This window comes from Rhea americana, unplaced genomic scaffold (assembly GCF_003343005.1).
Source record: "Rhea americana isolate MKP2758 unplaced genomic scaffold, rheAme1 scaffold_11, whole genome shotgun sequence".
Taxonomy (NCBI): domain Eukaryota; kingdom Metazoa; phylum Chordata; class Aves; order Rheiformes; family Rheidae; genus Rhea; species Rhea americana.
In genome coordinates, this window is record NW_028185150.1 from 7725253 (window position 1) to 7743778 (window position 18526).

Consider the following 18526-nt stretch of genomic DNA (forward strand, 5'->3'; position numbering starts at 1 on the left):
CAGAGGCCTGAAGGATGGCTATGGCTTGGTGCATCCGTGAGAGGAAAGGATAGCAGTTAGCAACTTCATTTTATATTGCTTGCTCTKTATAGGCATTTCTCCATGTGGTAATTCAGAAAACTGTGGCTGTCATTGCTGACATGCTGTCATTTATTCCATATCTTAGCCTTTCCTCTTGCATACCTGCAGCAGTTCTGAACACAAACCCACATTAATGGTACCTAAACTCAGTATCTTCAAATCGCACTTTCTGTTATCAACTGCCTAAATTCAGTAACTCGTACAGAGCTCATTTGCATTTTGCTTCCAAAAGGTCTTTCAAAGCATCAACTGATTGCTTTGAAATATTCCAGTGATTGTGAAATGACAAGTGATGTGAGTCCTGCATCAAGCCGAGGAAACACTGACAGTGAATTCGATTAATACCAATGTTAGCTCTAAACCACTGGCTTTAAAGCCTTGTCTGGGTTGCGTTCATTYGGGCAGCTCAAACTATGCCCCTCAAAGCCTCTAACATTCTCTTCCTTATCACTACCATTACACTTATATAGCTATTTTTAATAATGAAACATCCCTGAGTGGCATACAGTGCAACATCTGCATCAAGCAGTGATTGTCATTTACAACACGTGAAACTTAAAGGAAACAGGACCAGGTCTACAACACACTGTTTTTAAAGGATGTCAGAGACAGTAGCTAGTCTTCAGAGTGGAAGCAGAAAGTGCTGGGATACATAGTAAGTACATATACCCTATTTTGTCAGAGAAAAGAAAGCTGTTCTATTTCAGGTTTCCATTTTAGCATATATACCTAGACACAACGCATTTGGACCAAAAAGACTGTTCGATGTTTCATTTTGACCTTGTTACCCCGTGCTATGTTCCTGGGATGTCTAATAGACAACTCTAAAAACAGGAATCAATCTTCCAGGTCAGATCTTGCCTATATTGGAAACAGCATAATCAGTGACAGGAGGAAGAAGATGGTGGGAGCCTGAATGCCTTTTGGCTGTGTTTTGTAGCACAGCTTTACGGGACTGGAGAAAGATGTGGGGGGACAGGAGCCATCAGCTGCATGGCTCAGGGCTGCTCAGCGAACTGCCGCTGTCTCGGAGCAGCTCCTGCAGCCTGGTGGTGGGAGGATGAAAGCACAGAACGAGAGAAAAGCTTTGCATCACCTTTGTGTGAAAGATGTTAGTCCCTGCAAAACTAATCTACAGGGAAACATACATCTGTGCAAGCTACTCCCATGGGAGCAAACACCCATGTAACAAAGCTCACATTCACAGACAAGTCCTGTAGCTGCCCCCCTGCAACACCCCACTCAGACACATGCACTGAGCCACCGCTGGTGCTCAAGATGCAACACAGAAGATAAATTGGTCCCTGTGATATGGAGCTGAAACGAATGACACGAAGTGTAAAGTAAAAGCATTAAAAAGCAAGTATGAGGACAATATCTGACTTGTGCTCCACAAAGCTCAAAAGGGACCTCCTAATGCTAAGGGCGTCTGACTTTATGAGAGGTTGAGCATCTTCTGTGTGGTGCTGAGATACCTCCAATTTTAACAGCTCTARTTAGAGTTCAGGCAGCCTGACAACTTGTAGAATCAGATCCTAAATGTTGCCTATCACAAGCCAATCATGAAATATATATTGCTTTTGGAAACAAGTTGGTTCAGTTAAGTGCCTTCTATTACCCTGTTTTCTAGCAATCACTAAAGCAATCTTTCCTTTAAAAGAAAACACGACTCTTGAAATTAATTCTTTATACAAAGAGCTGGCAAGAGTGACATTTACACCAAAATTAGGTCCCTGTGGTAGTCTAATGAACAGTCTACATCTGCCTGCTTGGCACCCAGGATAATTTAGATCAACGTGGGTGAATTATCTTAGAACAATGTTAGAAGGTGAAGATTCAATATACATTTTAAATCCTTTTTGTTAAAAATCTGGGGTTAATTATTGAGAAGTAAGTCCCATTTGAAGAGCTTGTCACTAAAAAGTCAACAAAAATTAGTAATTACTACAGAGCAGATGTGACAAATGTTAGTTCTAGAGATTTAGTTGAAGGGTTTCAGRTACTAGTGAGGACTAATGAAAGCCAGTAAGAAATAAAGTGCAGCACCGGTATTTTCTGAAATGAATTCTGTGAGTAGAATAAGCTGCTAATTATTGGGACTCATGGTGTTTTATTGTTTAAAGTCTAGTAGACAACCAACATCATGAACCCAACTCAGGAATTTGAAAATTTGAGTATATCAACAACAAAATTCCAACCCATAGTATATGACAGTTATTTGTTGTTCTATAGTCAGTCAATGAAGTGGTAGAAAAATGTTCTGCTCTACTTATTAGCCAGTCCCAAATTATCAAAAATTAAACAAAATCTATCAACCTTAGTTAACATAAACAAATAATGTATGAGAATGAACTTTTATTGTCCAAATAAACAACAGAATTGCTCTAATTCTTTAGAGCTGTAACAAAAGTAGAAAAAGTTGTTCATAATTAACATTATTTGAAGTTAATAATTTGATTCACTGCCAATATTCGTAATTGTTCATACAAGCTATTGCCTGTTAATGGCAATGAAGATTTTGTAGCATAAAGATTTTAGGACCATGAGATAAGAATCCACTTTCAATCCAAGACAGGACACTGCTGGTCCTCAGCAAGTCACTTAATTTCTTTGCCTTCAAATGCTTATCTTCAAAAAAGGACAATAATCCCTATTTATGGAATACACTAAGAGGTTGCAGTGTAAGTGCTTTAAGTAAGTGCTTTAAGGATTAAATGTACTTTGGAAAAGGAATAAATAATGCTTTTTTCATTGGTTACCTTCATTCAGTCATCTCGCCTAAGACATAAGTCAAACATCCTAAGGATTGATACCTGCTTTGAAAAGAACGAAATATTTTCAAGAAGCAGCACATAACAGTGAGGGACATATGAACACAAAACTTTTTGATTTACTAACACTAAGGACAAAATTATGTATCATCTATTCTATATTTCTGTAGACTGGCTAAATTGCTACTTCTAATATACTAAAACAATTTAAGAAGGATTTCAAATAAATATGTATATGTGTGTTCTTGTGTTTGGAAATAATAAGGTAGGTATTAAGCACTAGCAATCAAAAATGAGTTCTTCTAATGTTCAGTTTGACTTGACTTTTTTCCCAAATGCCTGCACATAGGCCATGAACAAAACCAGCTAATTAACATTTTGAAATTAAAAAGATGTGGAGTTTGTGGTCTTGTTCACGGACTTGCCATGTAAAAGATGTAAAAAGACAAATCACCTTATAAAGTGTTGTCATTTTTAGAGTTTAGGTGGTATAAAGAAATATCAACAGTAATGCATTCTTATCTGTGTTAACTGAAGACATTTCAATGTAATTAACTAAGATCAGAAAATGTGCTCTGAATTTGGACCAAAATAAATATTTTAGAAATTTTTATGTAATTGGCAGATATTGTCATGTTTACAATGAAATTATTCTCAGCACAACTGACTTTGCTGTGKTTTTTTTTTCTGAGGCTGAAACAGACTTTCAGAGAAACATCTATAAGTTTATGACTTGGGTTTACGACTGCAGTTGTATTTAAGGGATTGCTGAGAAGAAAGAGCAGAACAAACAGCTGTTGGTGGTGTCTAGAGCGGATACTGTCATGAAAYGTATGTGACCACATAAACAAGTTGATAGAGGACAAGGGAAAACTTTATAAAATAACCTTGGAATAGTTTGTGAAATATGTGGTCCCGCAGAAAGAGGAACAGAAGATGGACATGAGAGCTGTGCAGGTCTCCTGGAAAAGCTGGGATATTAAGGTATCACTGCAAAAACCCTGTATTTCTGCATGTGCCCTGGGCCACCTGGGCCCCTGTAGGCTTCCATGGCACTACTGTGCTGCACAACCCCACACACAGCAGGTCCTTCTGCCTCCCTGAGTGTCCTCCTCCTTGCTCTTTCTCAGACTTCATTGACTTCTGTGAGATTTGAAATAATTAAAAAAAAAGTCTGCTTGTAGGTCCTGCCTTCAGATCATCTGTTCTTTATTGCCTGCTTCCAGTGATTTCTGCTCTACAACCTCCACTGGAATCACTGAAGGGGATTTCTCTGGAAAAGCTTCCTCAGGATAGAAGAGCGGTAAGGACACAGTTGTGGGGGAAGCTGAACCCCTGCTCTTCTATAGGCAGAAAGTCTATGGTCTGTGGCTCTAACAGCATCCATATATATCAGTCATGATTAATAACTAAATGTAATAAATCCACCAGATTAAGTCGGTGGCAGTTTTCCACTCTCCTTTGCTCAGTACGTGCTCTGTAATCTATAAAGGTATAAATTAAAACCAAGGATCAGAATGGTCAGAGTTGAAGTGATGATGGCAACTTCAATCCAATCTATACCTGCATGTTTCCAGATCAGACCTTGCTCTGTGCTGGCCCTTGGTTTTGCAAGAAAATGAACAAAGTCAATTCAGAGACAGACAAAGAAATCTATGATCGTTTGTTCCCCTTTATACGCACTCCTCAAGTGCATATAAAGTCAAACATATGGGTATATATACATATATATTGTTACATATATATATATGTAAAATGGAAACCATCGACCCATCTAGATGATGGCTYTGTCAAATCTAATGATAATTGTGACGGCCTTTGTAACAATGTTCTTTGCTCACTTTGTCTTTCCTCTTCCCTTCCTTCATCCCCAGTGGCTCCTACTCTTCAGAGACACATTTTAGGCTTCCTGTGGTTTTCACTGATACTACTATATGCCTTTCCATTGACTTCAGCAAAAAACCAAACAAGCCTTGCAACTACTTTTCAAAGAAATGTATATAAAATAAAACCTTCTGYTGAATCAGAAAAATGTAAAAGTGAGATAGTCCACATTTACACTCTATGTTTTAGGTACCTTACTGACATCAGGTCCTATCACGTTCACTTTTGTACACGCTCTATCCCTGTAATAGGGATAAAATTCCAAAAAACCTTTTCCTCTCTCCACTTGAATTATCCAGACAAGGCTTTTGCACCATTGATACATTCCTGATGTTTCATTTATAGACTGCACACATGCACTACACATTACATGTCTCAGAAGTAATCCTGTCATTATACATCGGCAGTTGATGATTTAACTCTGACTGGCAAAGTAAATCTTGATTGCCCAATTAAATATTACTTGGAGAGTAAGAAACACATGAAAGCCTGGCTGAGCATCCCTTGAAAGTAGGCATGGGATTTTTAAGCTATAGCATGTATGCATATAATACATACATATATATATGTATATAGCACATATACATATTTATATGTGTATTTTATACATGCACAATAATTTCCAAGACAGCTACAAATTTCCACATGCATTAAACTATCTAAAACCAAGAAATAGGCAAGTCTAATAAGTGGATTTTTCTTAAATTATATTTGAACAATAAACAGCAAGAGTAATACTGCAAAGTACTGCTCTATTCTCATTTATATCTACAATAAAATTCTATGAACAGTTGTCTCCTAAAACATCCCCACAATAAAATAAAATTAAAAAAAGGTAACACCCAGTGTCCTATATTTGTATATTCAGGGTCAGTTCAAAAAAAGTAAACAAAGAAAAGAAAATAAAAGAACCCCACTCAGAGGTGCATATTTACATTCTTCAAACTGTAGCGGTGAAAAATAATTCTATTAAGTGCAGGACATTCCTAGTGTTGCAGTAGTGACATTTTTAATAAGTTCTTCATGAAAACATTTCTTTTGTCTTAATAGTGATGCATTCCATGACTATGTGACAATTGTCTTCCCCTTCACTTGCAGCCAGTGGTAGAGTCTGGATTGAAAAGCTCCTTATATAATGGAGGAAACAGTGTGTTCACTATATCTGGATGAGATTGTTTAAATACCTGTAGTTTCTCTCCGTGCAAGTTGCAAAGTGCAGTAATGGTTGGTATCTTGGCTATTAACTGTGAGACATTAAAAAAAAGAAAAGGAAGAAGTTGGAAGTAAGTTTAGTATAAATTACAGTTTCTGAAATGAATTAAGGTAGCATCTTSTTGGCTGACTGAATGCAATACTCTGAACTCCATCAGAATTACCCATCCAACAGACAAGAAACTGTTCCTACCAKTAGAAGTTAAACAAAATATCCTGAAAATTTTAGTCATGTGTCAAAGCATATATTTAAGAAGAAGGAAGTGTCTCCAGAGGTGTTTTTTTTAAAGCATTTTCATACTTGCAACAGTACCAAATAGARTCATTAGTGGTTTGAACAATAAAGAAAGAAAAAGGTAAGACATTCAGGGACAAGAGTACAGGAATAAGCCTTCCTTCTTTTCCTACACAGTGCAAGCATATAATTTGATCTTTTTAACTTACATTAATGCACAAATGTACAGAGAAGCTGCTACAAAAAGAGACACGTGGCCTYGGAGTACTCGGCCCTCCTTTTTAACAATTTACCTTTGTCAAAGTCTCATCATCAAGGTGGTTCTTCTGGATCACATGTTGAAGTGCAAAGTAAATTTTTTCCTGAAGCTTTTGGACCTTCCTTGGCTCGATTAACCAGGCTCGATCTGGGAAAAAGAAAGGCAGGGGCTAAGGCCAAGAAAAGTATGGAAGTGAGGCATGCTCACGGGTGGACAGTGTCCCATGAGCATTCAGAGCAAACATAGTCCCATGAGGACTGCAAGATAATTAAGATATGGTTTCAGAGGMAGATCTCAGTCCATTAAAGGATCACCTGATAGTTTAATTAACACATACAAAGTGTAGAGCAACATAATGTTGATACTATGTTTGTTTGTACCAGGATATTAGACAGAAAGATAGGAGTAGAAATGAAACAAGGTCCATGCATTTTATTATTCTCTATTGGTATAGACAGTGTTTTTTTAGMTCCACACTGCTTAGGTGAAAAACATGTTGTGTCGTCTCCATGACTTTTTAATCCATAAATAATAAACATATTGATCAAAACAGTCAGTCCTTTGAAAATAATAGAATATAATTATTTAAAAATTAAAACAAAATATATCTCATTATTTACTAGGCTAACATTTTGAGACCAAATGTTATATTCTGAATAAAAAGAAATGTCTTCYTTCAAAAGAATTTCTTTAATAATTCAACAGAATTATGAGTTGTTGCAACATCTTGAAGTGCAAATTTCTCATTATTTAGAAAGGCTTTCTTTTTAAACAACACAAAATAAAAGATTATCTAGGAGAATAAAAATTACAGATACAGTTGTTTGGAACCCTATGTGGCTTCTGCTGAACTCAAATCCCCATTGATTTTAATGCGTGTAGGAGGTCTTTCTTAAGATCTATGTTCTTACAAGCCATAAYTTCTGGAAATAACTACACACAAAGTGAAGTAGCACACCTCAAGACAATTCTGAAAATATTAATCCAATGTGTTTATTGCACCAGTAAACGTTTTGTGTTCCCATGCTGCAAACTTCSTGTTCCAGTTCTCACAATCCAAAACTGATGCTTGGGACAGGTTTTAGCTTCCAAACAGGAAATGAAAAAAAAAATTGTCTTAGGGCATGAATTGGAAGATGCAGAAAAATCCCTTTCCCTTTCAGAGCTCTGTCTTTTCACTCCTTCAGTCACTAAAATATTCCATAGAAATGCGATAAGTTGAACATTTCTTTGAGCATGCTTGTCATACAGACTAGATCTCAACAGTATTTTAGTACAGAAGGTGTTTTCCAGCACACTGAGAAGAGTGCTTGAAAAGTGTACATCACCATCTACTACAAAAAGAGATAAATCACTAAATCTCCAGATACTTTTCAGGTGCTCAGCGAAAAATCTCCCTGCTTTCCTGCTGTACCAGTGGGCATAGAAACAGAATTAGCTAAGAGTGACCACAGCACCTGCAGAAGTGAGCATATAGTAGCATGTAGACTTCCTAGGTTAGATGCAAAATTTTAAGCTCTTGTGAAAACACGTATTTCAATAGCTTTAAATCAAGGCCTATTGTGGCAGACTGAAGCTGAAAAGATTTAACAGAAGGAGCAATCCTTAAAGATTTATCCTTCTGTCACAGGAATAAGCTTAAAAATAGACTGAGGCTGTTGGTGCACAGGTTTCATAAACTATCTGTCACAGAGTATGCCATACATAATGTGAGAGTGGTTAAACTCATGAAAAGAGCTAGGTAAAACTCTTACAATGGATATTAAGCTTGACTCCCAAAATGTGATTTCTAACACCTAAAACCATCTGTAAATTTGGCTGGAATTCCTCAGATACCTTTAATTGTATTCATAGAAGTTGAGGAAAAAGAACTCAATAGATAAATGGCTACCAATATGGTATGAGAAATACTGGTTCAATTCTGAGCTTTTCCTTTAGGAATTTGGACTCATCTACCTTTAATAGTGTACAGACTACTAAGTTACGGTATAGTGTTGGACAGAAGATGAGGGACAGCTCAGAAGCTCTCTTTTTGCAAAAAAAAGAGATGGGAAAAAAAGAACATGGGTCAGACAAAAATTCAGAAGGAGAGGGACTGGAACATGGGGGGYCAGCTGGGCTCCAATGCATTTGCAGGTGGAGATACTTCAGCATTTCTTATTGGAGTCACTCTACAATGTTTTATTGTGGAAATTAGAGTGGAAATAAAAAATCAAACCAAATAATTACCTACCAGCATGGTGGTTATGACCCTCATGTGGGAAGTGCAATATCTGGATCTGTGCTCTGAACTAGGAAGAAAATGGGTCTGCCACACAGGACCCCAGCAACTACATTAAYAGGTGTCCTTAGATCCCCTCCTTCCCCTTGGGATTCCTGTTTCATATAAACTACCCAAACAATCGTTGAAATTGAAAGCACAAGAGTCACCACTCTGGTAGTTTCTGCAGAAGAAAGAAACTGAATCTGAGTATCTCACTTACGGAGTGTCTGTGTTCCTACACTGGCAGGCAGAAGGAATGGGGTAGGGCATTAAATGAATAAGTTCTGGTTTTTTACTTCTGCATTCATTTTCTCAAAATACAGCACAGGCATTTTGAACTACTTGGAACATCTAGTGTTGAGTGAAATTATTTCCTTTTCCATTATTTATTGTTATTGTTTTGATAAGACAATAAATGGCAAATTCAATGTCAGTTCAATCTATATTGATTTTTCCTGCCTCCCTAGTCTTAAATTCAAGCACCCTGCTGTACTGGGAGTTACTTACACAATCAAAATTTGCATTTTTTGCATGAGAGTTTTTCACACATGTATGCGCTGCTTCTGCACATCACTTTTTTTCTTATTGCTTCTTTCATGACTAAAAATACATATGCTTACAGGCTATAGGAAGGAGCAGCCAGCAGGCATCAAGTGTTTTCACATTTGTATCTTGGTTAAAGGAATAGGAGAGAAATAGACTGTATGTTTCCTCTTGTCTTTGTGTAGGAAAAAGCCAGCTTGGACATGAAAGGTGGAATTGTGGATTATTGTAGTATTTCAACTTGTCCCACAAGCTTCAACCCTCAAGCTTGATTGTGGTGAAAAGAACTTGGAATTGCTTCTGCTTATCTACGCTGCTTGGCAGAAACAGAAGCCGCTACTCAAGAAACACCCAGCCCTGGAGTGCTGTAGTAGGACTGCTGTACGTCAGGACTGAAATTCATTAGTAGAGTTGTCTTTCACAACACATGCCTGCCATAGAGTTGGCCCACAGCCAGTGTTGAGTTGCTAGCTTTTTCAAGCACTTAATACAGCCACAGACGTTTTACAAGAAGCAGAAACAAGTGTGGATTCTCAGGCAACATGAAGTGCTGGCAGAATGCAAGAGATTTTGGTGCCTTGTGAAAAAAGGGCATACGAAGAACTACAAAGCTTGAATCAGAATCTTGATATCCATTTAGTGYCTACCTGCATCTAAGCATATTTAATAAATGACTTGATCCAAAATTCATTAAAGTCAATGGGAAACACATTTAATTACTTGAATAGGCTTTACCAGGCATAAGGCACAAGAGCCTCRGAGCTGCTGGAATGGTTCTGTGGCTAGATATTGTTGGCCAGCACTATAATTTGCTCTCCCTTAGAGAATTACCTGGGAAACGACTCTGGACAGAAATCTGACTTATTTAAACTTGGCTAGAAATCACAKCAGTGATGCTCATTCCTCAAATGAGATGTCCCTGTCTTATTCAAAGTGCTCTGAAGTCRGTAGCAATAATCTTATTTCTTCTGTCCATCTATCTAGCTCCTACTTTTCCAATTTCTAATACTTCAAGAAAATAAAAAGTAAAGTAAAATACTGCCTAGATTTAAAAAAAGGCAAGTACAGATCCTGCTTACAAGGATTCCAGCACCTTCCTACCTACATTGGTTTCATAATAAGAAGTGAGCTGCAAACATCTAAACTACCTTCTGCTACCTCTATTGTTAACATGTTCCTGAGGAACTTCACAGTCCAGACCCCAAATAAATTTYCAGATTGCTGAAGGCAAAACTGATTTGCTCTAACATGCTACTATGGCTACCCAGGAGCAAGCCCTGGCTGCAACTGTACAGGGTAGCATTCAGTGTGCTATCACACTGCCAGTCATAGTGCCATAATCACATAATCACATAATCACATATCATAATCACAGTGCCAGTCATAGTGCCAGTCTTGTCGTAGTCACAGGCTTGGTCTTCTTAGGTGTAGGAGAGATAGTGGAGAAGGACTCCTCAGGATGCTGTGTGTCCAGCTTCCCAGAGGGAGCCACAGCACCCCAGGGGGGTGGTGTGCAGCCAGACTTCACTCCCGTGTACAGCTGAGAGCCAGCCAAGGTACACACATGGTGGGAGCTGGCGGGCCATTCGAGCCCCTCAGCCACCAGCTCATCCCTCTCACCTCGGAGCAGACAGTGCACCTCCACAAAGACTGCTTAAAGGGAAAATAAAAGGAGCAGAGTCCTTTCAGGAGGTGTTATTAATGATGAGAATGAACATGTTGACACCATCTGTGCTTGTCTAATTCTGACTAATGTAATCTCCACCACAGATGTGCAAAAGGGCAAAGTGACCTAAAGAAAGCCTTTAGCAAAACAGGTTGGAAAAAAAATTTGAAGTGGAATTTTTTGCAAAGAGCTTTTAAAATATTGTTATTAATAGGAATTAGGGGGTCTACCTCCTCTGAGACATGTTTAAAAATTCCACACTAAACTGTGAGCCTTTTTACTAGATTCACCTTCTGAGTCAATCCAGTCACCAAAGCCCCTATTCTGTGGTCAGACAGCCTGAGCTGATCCACAGTATGCTTGCCTGGGAGCAGCTGTGGCGTGTGATGAAAAAGAGCATGTTGCCCCAGGAAACATCAGGTCTTACCTGGGACTAAATTTAGAGAGGCCTTTGTGCAGTATTTTACAGCTCTTGCTCTCATCTCTACATGAAAAATCCAGCTAGAGTCATGGACTCCCCTCTCCTTGTGCCATTAGAAGTTGGCCTTAGACTGAAGGAAAGAGTTGAAATCTGGAGCTCCCTGTAAATCCAAGGAGGAACATACATCTCTTCGGACACCACACTTCTGGTCTGCAAAACCTGGCTCCAGGTTGGTCACCACCATTCCCAACCATTATAGTTCCTTTTGTCTCACGATAGGGCCCACAGATGCTAAGATCATCCTTGGCTCAAATGCAGCCAGTCTTTTCTTATGGTTTAAGTTCAGGTAGCAAACAACTGACTTGTTTGTTTGCTTGTTTAACTAAGTGTTGTATAACTGTATAGTCTACCTATCTGAATTTTCATGATGAGGTCCTCGCACTTCCAACCTATTTCCAATATATCTAACTGCTGATCTTTTTCCAAAAAGAGTGGGTGGTACATTTGGTTAGTCCAGATATTCTTCAATTGTTTAAAACACCAATTAAAAAAAGCACCAACYGTTTAAGTAAGTAGAAATATAGATGGACAAAGATGGAAGAAAAAAAGAGGGATTCTTTGTGGTATCTGGAATGACTAATTACCTGGTGATATCAGAACAGCAGATGAAAACAAGGCAATCTCCTCTTCAGTCAGCTGTAAGGAACATAAATTCTTTGCAAAGTCAAATGCTTCATTCACCAGATCATCCGAACCTATAGACCACAGAGGACAAAGTCAATGCTAGAAATTTATCAGCTTTTTAATTTGACTTGAAAATTGGCTTGTTTTGGTGTCACAGCAAATTTGGAGTCAATGTCTACGTCTAAAACAGGTGCCTTCCATCAGCTATTAAAATTCCAACTACTCTGAAAACTGGCTATTTCATGTATCACCAAATATCCAGTGAAGCACAGAAGTTATCAAGAATTAGGGCGTGAATTTTTCCAAAAGCACACAGAGATCTCACGAGTCTTTTTTTCCCCGTGGGAAATGTTTTTATTAAGCAGATATTAATCTAAAGGGCGTAGATGAACAATAAATAATTTTAAATAGATAAATAAAATAAACATCTTTCACATATAACTTGTATTAATAAACAGCACAAATATTTTTGARGATTTGTGAAAGTATAACAATTATCAAAATAAATCAACTAATGCATATTAACATATGTAATTGTTCTATTTATGAAATGTAATGCTATGCTTATCCATATGCTAATAATAAAAATATATACCCCTATGGTAATATATGTAAAGTAAATAATTCTCTCTGAGTTTGGTCCTGATTGCCTCRTGATTAAATTTGCTGTTAATGTATTCATTGCTGTTAATATTAYTTAGCTGTTAATATTTTGGGTAGCACTCAATACCATATTGAGAAGTGAAGCAATTGTTTTAACACATGAATCTAAATGAGCATAAAAATTTATGCAGATTCAGAGGATTTTAGTTAAGTCCCTTGATACCTTTTTCTGTGGTCCATCTTTTTAGTCTCCTCATTGATGAAGGCAAAACTGATTCTTCTCTCTACTCCATTTGCCCGACACAATCAGTGAGAGTGATTTTACACATCACACATAGCTAAGCTGTGATGACAAATCACTTTTGTTCTACCACAATTTATTTTTTCAATTTTTTTGCAATTTTTGGAGGACATAGTAGGAAATTTATCTCGTAAATCTCTATCATTGCTTTTTTTTCAGCAGTTATCTACTGTTAGCAGGTAATGGAGCCACTTTTCTGTTCAAGTATGGAGATTTGGAGGTTTCAGGAATCAAAATTTACTGAAGAATTTCACTGCATTCACTACTCCTAGAAAGATAAATCTGCTACCATTTGGCTCAATATAATGTTTGAAATGAAAGAAATGAACATACCCAAGGCTTTAAACATTTGCATCCCTCCATACTTTCCTTCAAACAGAACAGTATTGTTGAGTGGGTTGAAGGCACGGCACATTCTCACCAAAACCACTTCTAAGCAGCCTATTGGTCACAAAAAAGAGCAAAAGCGCCACACATTACTGCAAAAGTCAGAACATAGGAAGTTTCGAGAAAATATTTAGGAAAACATCAGTCACTAGAAACATTAGCAGGGACAGACACTCTTTGGAGCCGTGTAAATGAACTCTCTCTCAATGAAGGAAGCAATATTCCTTTCTGGATTGACCAGAGAAGAGAGAAATTTCCAGTCTAACCTCACTTCTTNTTTTTTTTTTTTTTTTTTTTTAAGTTGACTTTCTTCATTGCATCAAATTGGTAGCCTGGACTTATTTTGAATTTAGGGATTGAATATTTTCCATTATAAGTACTTTCTTCAGAAAATTAGGCATTTGTTGAGACTTTTTTAAATAAATATTTTTAATACAAAAAAGGAGCTTCATCCTATRTGGATAGGAATCCCAGCTTCATTTGGCTGGAGTGGGGGAAATATTTTTAGAGAGAAAATAAAAATTAAAAAGCTATCAAAAATACCCCTAAATTATGTTTTCCTTTTGTTTCTCTTATTTCACTTCCAGATTGAGAAACAGTCATAGAAACTTCTTTTTTTCTCCTCAGCCACTCTTATTACTCCCGATATGTAAAACATACAGTTTGGAAAAAATAAGGGGAAAAATAATTTAAAATTTATTTGAAKTCAAATTTCCCTATCTAAATTCAAATTTCCTGCAAGAAAAACTAGAGATTCTTTTACATACATATTTTTGAGTGAAAAGTCCTGATTTTTCAACTTCTTCTGCTTAGCATTAACAGCAAAATGGAAAATAAAACCTGACATGTTTAGACTCGCTGACGCTAACCAGAGTTGTCCAACCGTATGGTCAAATATATCTTTTTGCTTAAGGTGCAATTGTGTTGTTAGCTGTGCCAGTCAAATGGATGAAGTTACTTTGGATGCACAGGCACCTGCAGAAATTTTGGAACTCGTATGAGCTTTAGAAATCAATCTCACGCAAAAGACCCTCTTTCTTTGCAAGAGACTGTGTGTGCTTCCTCGATCTCTCCGCATCCCTCCCTTTTTGCACCTGTGCCCACTGCCTCAGGTCAGCCCCGCGCTGACCCATGACCTCTGGGTACGATGTACTGAGTTGCACTGACTCTCAGATYTAATGAAGAGCTCTCCCAGAAACAGACAGCACTTCTCATGCTTTGATGAGCTGCCTTGCCCAGCACCCCACCCTTTGCATGACGAAAGAGTAAGAAACTTACATGATAAATGCAGCTAATTACCAGTAGTAGTTCACTTGATAACACCGTTTTGTCCTTCACAGTTTAATGGTGTTATCACACAGTCATGATAAATCTTGTCAGGGAAGACAGACACTCCTGAGCCCAACCATCGGGCAGAAATCCTTSTTCCCTGTGCCTTTTCCAGCATGCACACACTCCTAGACATGCTCGGAGCACCACCGGAGCCGTAATCCGCTCTCATCTCTCCCGACACCAATTGGCGCCAGCAGGGATTTCTCCTCCTGTGTGCTGGCTGGAGGGTATTGCTGCAGCCTCATTAGAAAGATTAGAGATGACCACAGAGGCAGGCCTGGTGAGCCAGTGTTCGCTCCATTAATGACACATGGGGATTTTAAGGTGTAGCAGATGAGTGATTTGGCCAGCTGAATTCACAACATCCTTCCACTACATGTCAGGTTGGAGACTGCGGCTTCCACAACGATCTTGTGTGTGGAGGGKTATTAAATAGCCACAACTGACTGTAGAGGAAGAGGACCAGAAGGAAGCAACACTATTGACATGTTAACGCAGCCAGTGAAATAGACTGAAGAGTCACCCTTTTTTATAATTAAAATGAACTCCCAGACAAGATGACAGAGTATACTTCTCACGCACTGCATGCTAAGCGGGTCTCTGGTCCTTGCTGTTTACCCACCTGACTTAAGGAGTAGGATTTGGTCATTCTGGCAGAGCTCCATGAAGCCGGTTATCCTCTTTGCAAACTCCACCACGTACTGGATGGCATGAGTGATCTGGATGGCACACTGCTGCCACAGAGCTTCTCTCGTCTTCCCGGAAACACAGAGGAGAAAGCAAAGCAGTAAATGTTAGCCCATTACGGACTTCAGGTGGCTGGGCAGAAAAGCACAATTCWTATTTTTTGCCCAAGGCAGAGCTAGGACACCTCTAGTTATTAAATTGCCTGACACTTCCCATTAGAAGGTTCTTTTCACAAGTCATTTGCCCCAGAGAGGCATTGCCTCTTCAAAAGGGGGACTGTACTGGCCAATGTTACAGTGTGATTTTAATACTGGCTTTTGTGTAGGATATACAGACAGCGATAAAAACAATGTAAGCATCCTGGAGAATTGTTAGCGAGAAAGCAGAGCAATGCTGCTAAATCACCCAGCAGAACATTTCTTCTAGCTTAAAACTTTTTTCCTTTTTTTTTTTTTTTTTAAAAAAAAGGTATTAAAATGTCATTGCAGTCTGAACAGTGATTATACCAGGTTTATACCCCCTTGATAACTACTTTCCTTGTCCACATTTGTGTGCACGTGCACACTGATGCTGTTGGGTCGTGTGCCATAGCTCTGCAAGCTGTACTGTGTTTTTATTCCTGTCAGCCCTGAAAAGCCACAAAGCTTTCAAGGAACAACCTGGACTCTCTTCTGACTTTTGCCTGATCAACTAATGTGTCAGYTGAATTCTGGTTGCAGAATCATTGTTAGTGATACAAGCAAGGAGGCATGCAGGACACAGCTCGGTTTCTGTGGGCTGGACTACATCTGAAGAGCTACTAGTGAGCAGTATCCTGAACCAGCTTGACCTGCATATCATGGAGGTAGACTGAAAATGTAATCAGATCAGTTTTCCAGTCACTTTTGAATAACTGCCCTTTAAGGAGCACTTTGTTTTCATCATTATCTAATGTCTAGAAGTAACAGACATTTACTTTGCTTGCAGTGAAAATATTTATTATTCACATGAAAAGAGGACACAAGTCTAACAGGTTTCAAAATGACACGAAACAAAATTATGTAATCCTACTTCCTGAAAACTCCTCCAACAAAGAGCCAATCCTGATGACATTAAAGTCAACTGAAATTCCACGAAAAGTTTAGGCCTATGGCAATTGTGAGTGGAAAGCTAGATTCTACAACCACTCCTAAGATTTGCATCAGCAAACATTTTGACAAGCTAGAAAGCTGTTGCTCCTTTTTATGAACTGTCACTCCTCCGCTTTCTGTAACTAGGCTCCTTAAAGGCATTTAAAAGCTTATTTTTAACCTCTTGGAAAAGAAACTCATCAGCATGTCCTTGCCCAATATGTTATATTGCTAACTGTCTCAAACAATGGGGAGAAGAAAAAGCATATTACAGGATTGTACCTTGCTCTGGTAAACCTTAATTTCTTCATATGTGTGAGTCTGCCATGCTAGCTGGTGTAGTTCCTCCATTGTATATTGACATGTCTCCAAATGAGATTTAATGATATTCTGTGCAATTCGATCTGAGAAGAGGAAAAGAAAAAACAGCTTGCATAAAACATCCCAGTGAACAGTGATTTGCGATAGCAAAATGCTGAAAACATTAAATTTTCAGAAATTTTCAGAAAAAAAACATCCTTTCTTTCCAGTGGTACCTTTCTAACTCACTCTTTCTCGCTTTTCTTATTTCTGAAAATGTCTGCTGCAAAAAGTTTTGGTATTCAACCCAAAACCAGAGGATGCTCAACTTTTTATGGATTTGCATATGAAAACAACAGGTCTTGTGAAACTGTTTGGATGCTTTCATTTTAGAAGTGAATTTTTGTCGCTGTGTTTAAATAAACACGGTTTTGAGACTCCAATCACTTCCATCTGCCACGGGTCTGTACAGCTGCCCAGTCCTGGCAGCTTAACTCTGACTTGAGCATTTGCATGACCTTGAGGCAATTCAGATCACAGAAGCAAGAAGAGAGATATCTGTTTTTCTCAAGTTATTTTTTCAGCTGGATCAATTTCTGATTTAGTTTACTGGGCATGAACATGCAGACCGGTGCTAGTAAGGGTCAGAAGCTGGAACTAACAGCCTGGGTTTTAGAAGGAGAAGGGGGAGGAATAGATTCCACTATTCTGTGACAACACAAAATTAAGTTAYTTTAAAATTACTGTGAAACCACAACCTTATAAACTACTGTGTGACATGGAATACCAGATATATGGGGAAAGTGTAGCGTTCAATGCTGGCCTGAAATCCCACTGAAATTAATAGCAAACTTCTCAGAGAAGTATTTGAAGGTAGGTCTTTGCCTTTCATATCATGCAAGGGGATAAGGTTTTCACAGAGAGTTTCGAACATGAGTTCATTAAATGTAGAAGCTGAAATCTCTGGATAAAACATGCTATAGGAAGAGCAATGATTCCTTAATTTTGCAGCTCTGAGATCTATATTTCTAATGAAGCTTTAGGTTTCAGCTTGAATAAATCACTTAAGTGAAATACCTTTTAACGAGGAAACAAGTGGAAGTCATGAGACTGAACTGACATGCTTGCCGCAGAACCTCACAAAGCAGGGACCACATTTAAACAGAAGACATTCAAAAAGACATTGGCAATGCATTGGGCAGACCCAAGCACGGGACATAAAAAAGACCATGTCATTATTTATTCATTCATATCCTCAATAGTTTGAGTACTGTGGGTGACTTGGTGCTCAGGAGCCCAAAATATGAATGTTTCTTTGGTCTATCTTAATCAAATTTAAAAACATAATCTAAAAATGAATGTATATATGTATATGCTCACTGTGATCACTGCTATAGGAGTTATCTTTAAATGTCTGTTTTACTGACACAGTTAGCAAGCTGAAAGTCAGTGGATGAGTGCTGAAAAAAACACACAAAAGACCTCCATTCTTTTTACTGACARCGACACCTGCCCAGTGCAGGGCAATCTTTACGGGGATCACTTAAGAGGCTAGTTCTATCTTTAGGCTTCCTGATGGAAGAACTGACTCAGGGGTAAAGAAAACCAAAAGCGTGTGTTAGTGAAGGGATCCATCCACCGTTCTTTCACAGGACAGATGAAAGTCTCATCCCATAATGGTAAGTTTCTTCTTTTTCCTTTCCTTTCCTTTCCTTTCCTTTCCTTTCCTTTCCTTTCCTTTCCTTTCCTTTCCTTTCCTTTCCTTTCCTTTCCTTTCCTTTCCTTTCC

At 38.3% G+C, this 18526-nt stretch overlaps 1 protein-coding gene across 1 annotated transcript in view; it reads right to left on the bottom strand.

The window, feature by feature from the left end:
• Positions 1-5824: 5824 nt before the first annotated feature.
• Positions 5825-18526, bottom strand: part of RORB (RAR related orphan receptor B) — a 32256-nt gene continuing 19554 nt past the window's right edge. Inside the window, exons 3-8 of the mRNA XM_085312452.1 lie at positions 16721-16842; positions 15265-15397; positions 13257-13364; positions 11980-12090; positions 6477-6589; positions 5825-5980 (exon numbers count right to left, since the gene is read on the bottom strand). Coding sequence (XP_085168578.1) covers positions 5825-5980; positions 6477-6589; positions 11980-12090; positions 13257-13364; positions 15265-15397; positions 16721-16842 — 743 coding nt within the window. The remainder of the gene's footprint in view (positions 5981-6476; positions 6590-11979; positions 12091-13256; positions 13365-15264; positions 15398-16720; positions 16843-18526) is intronic.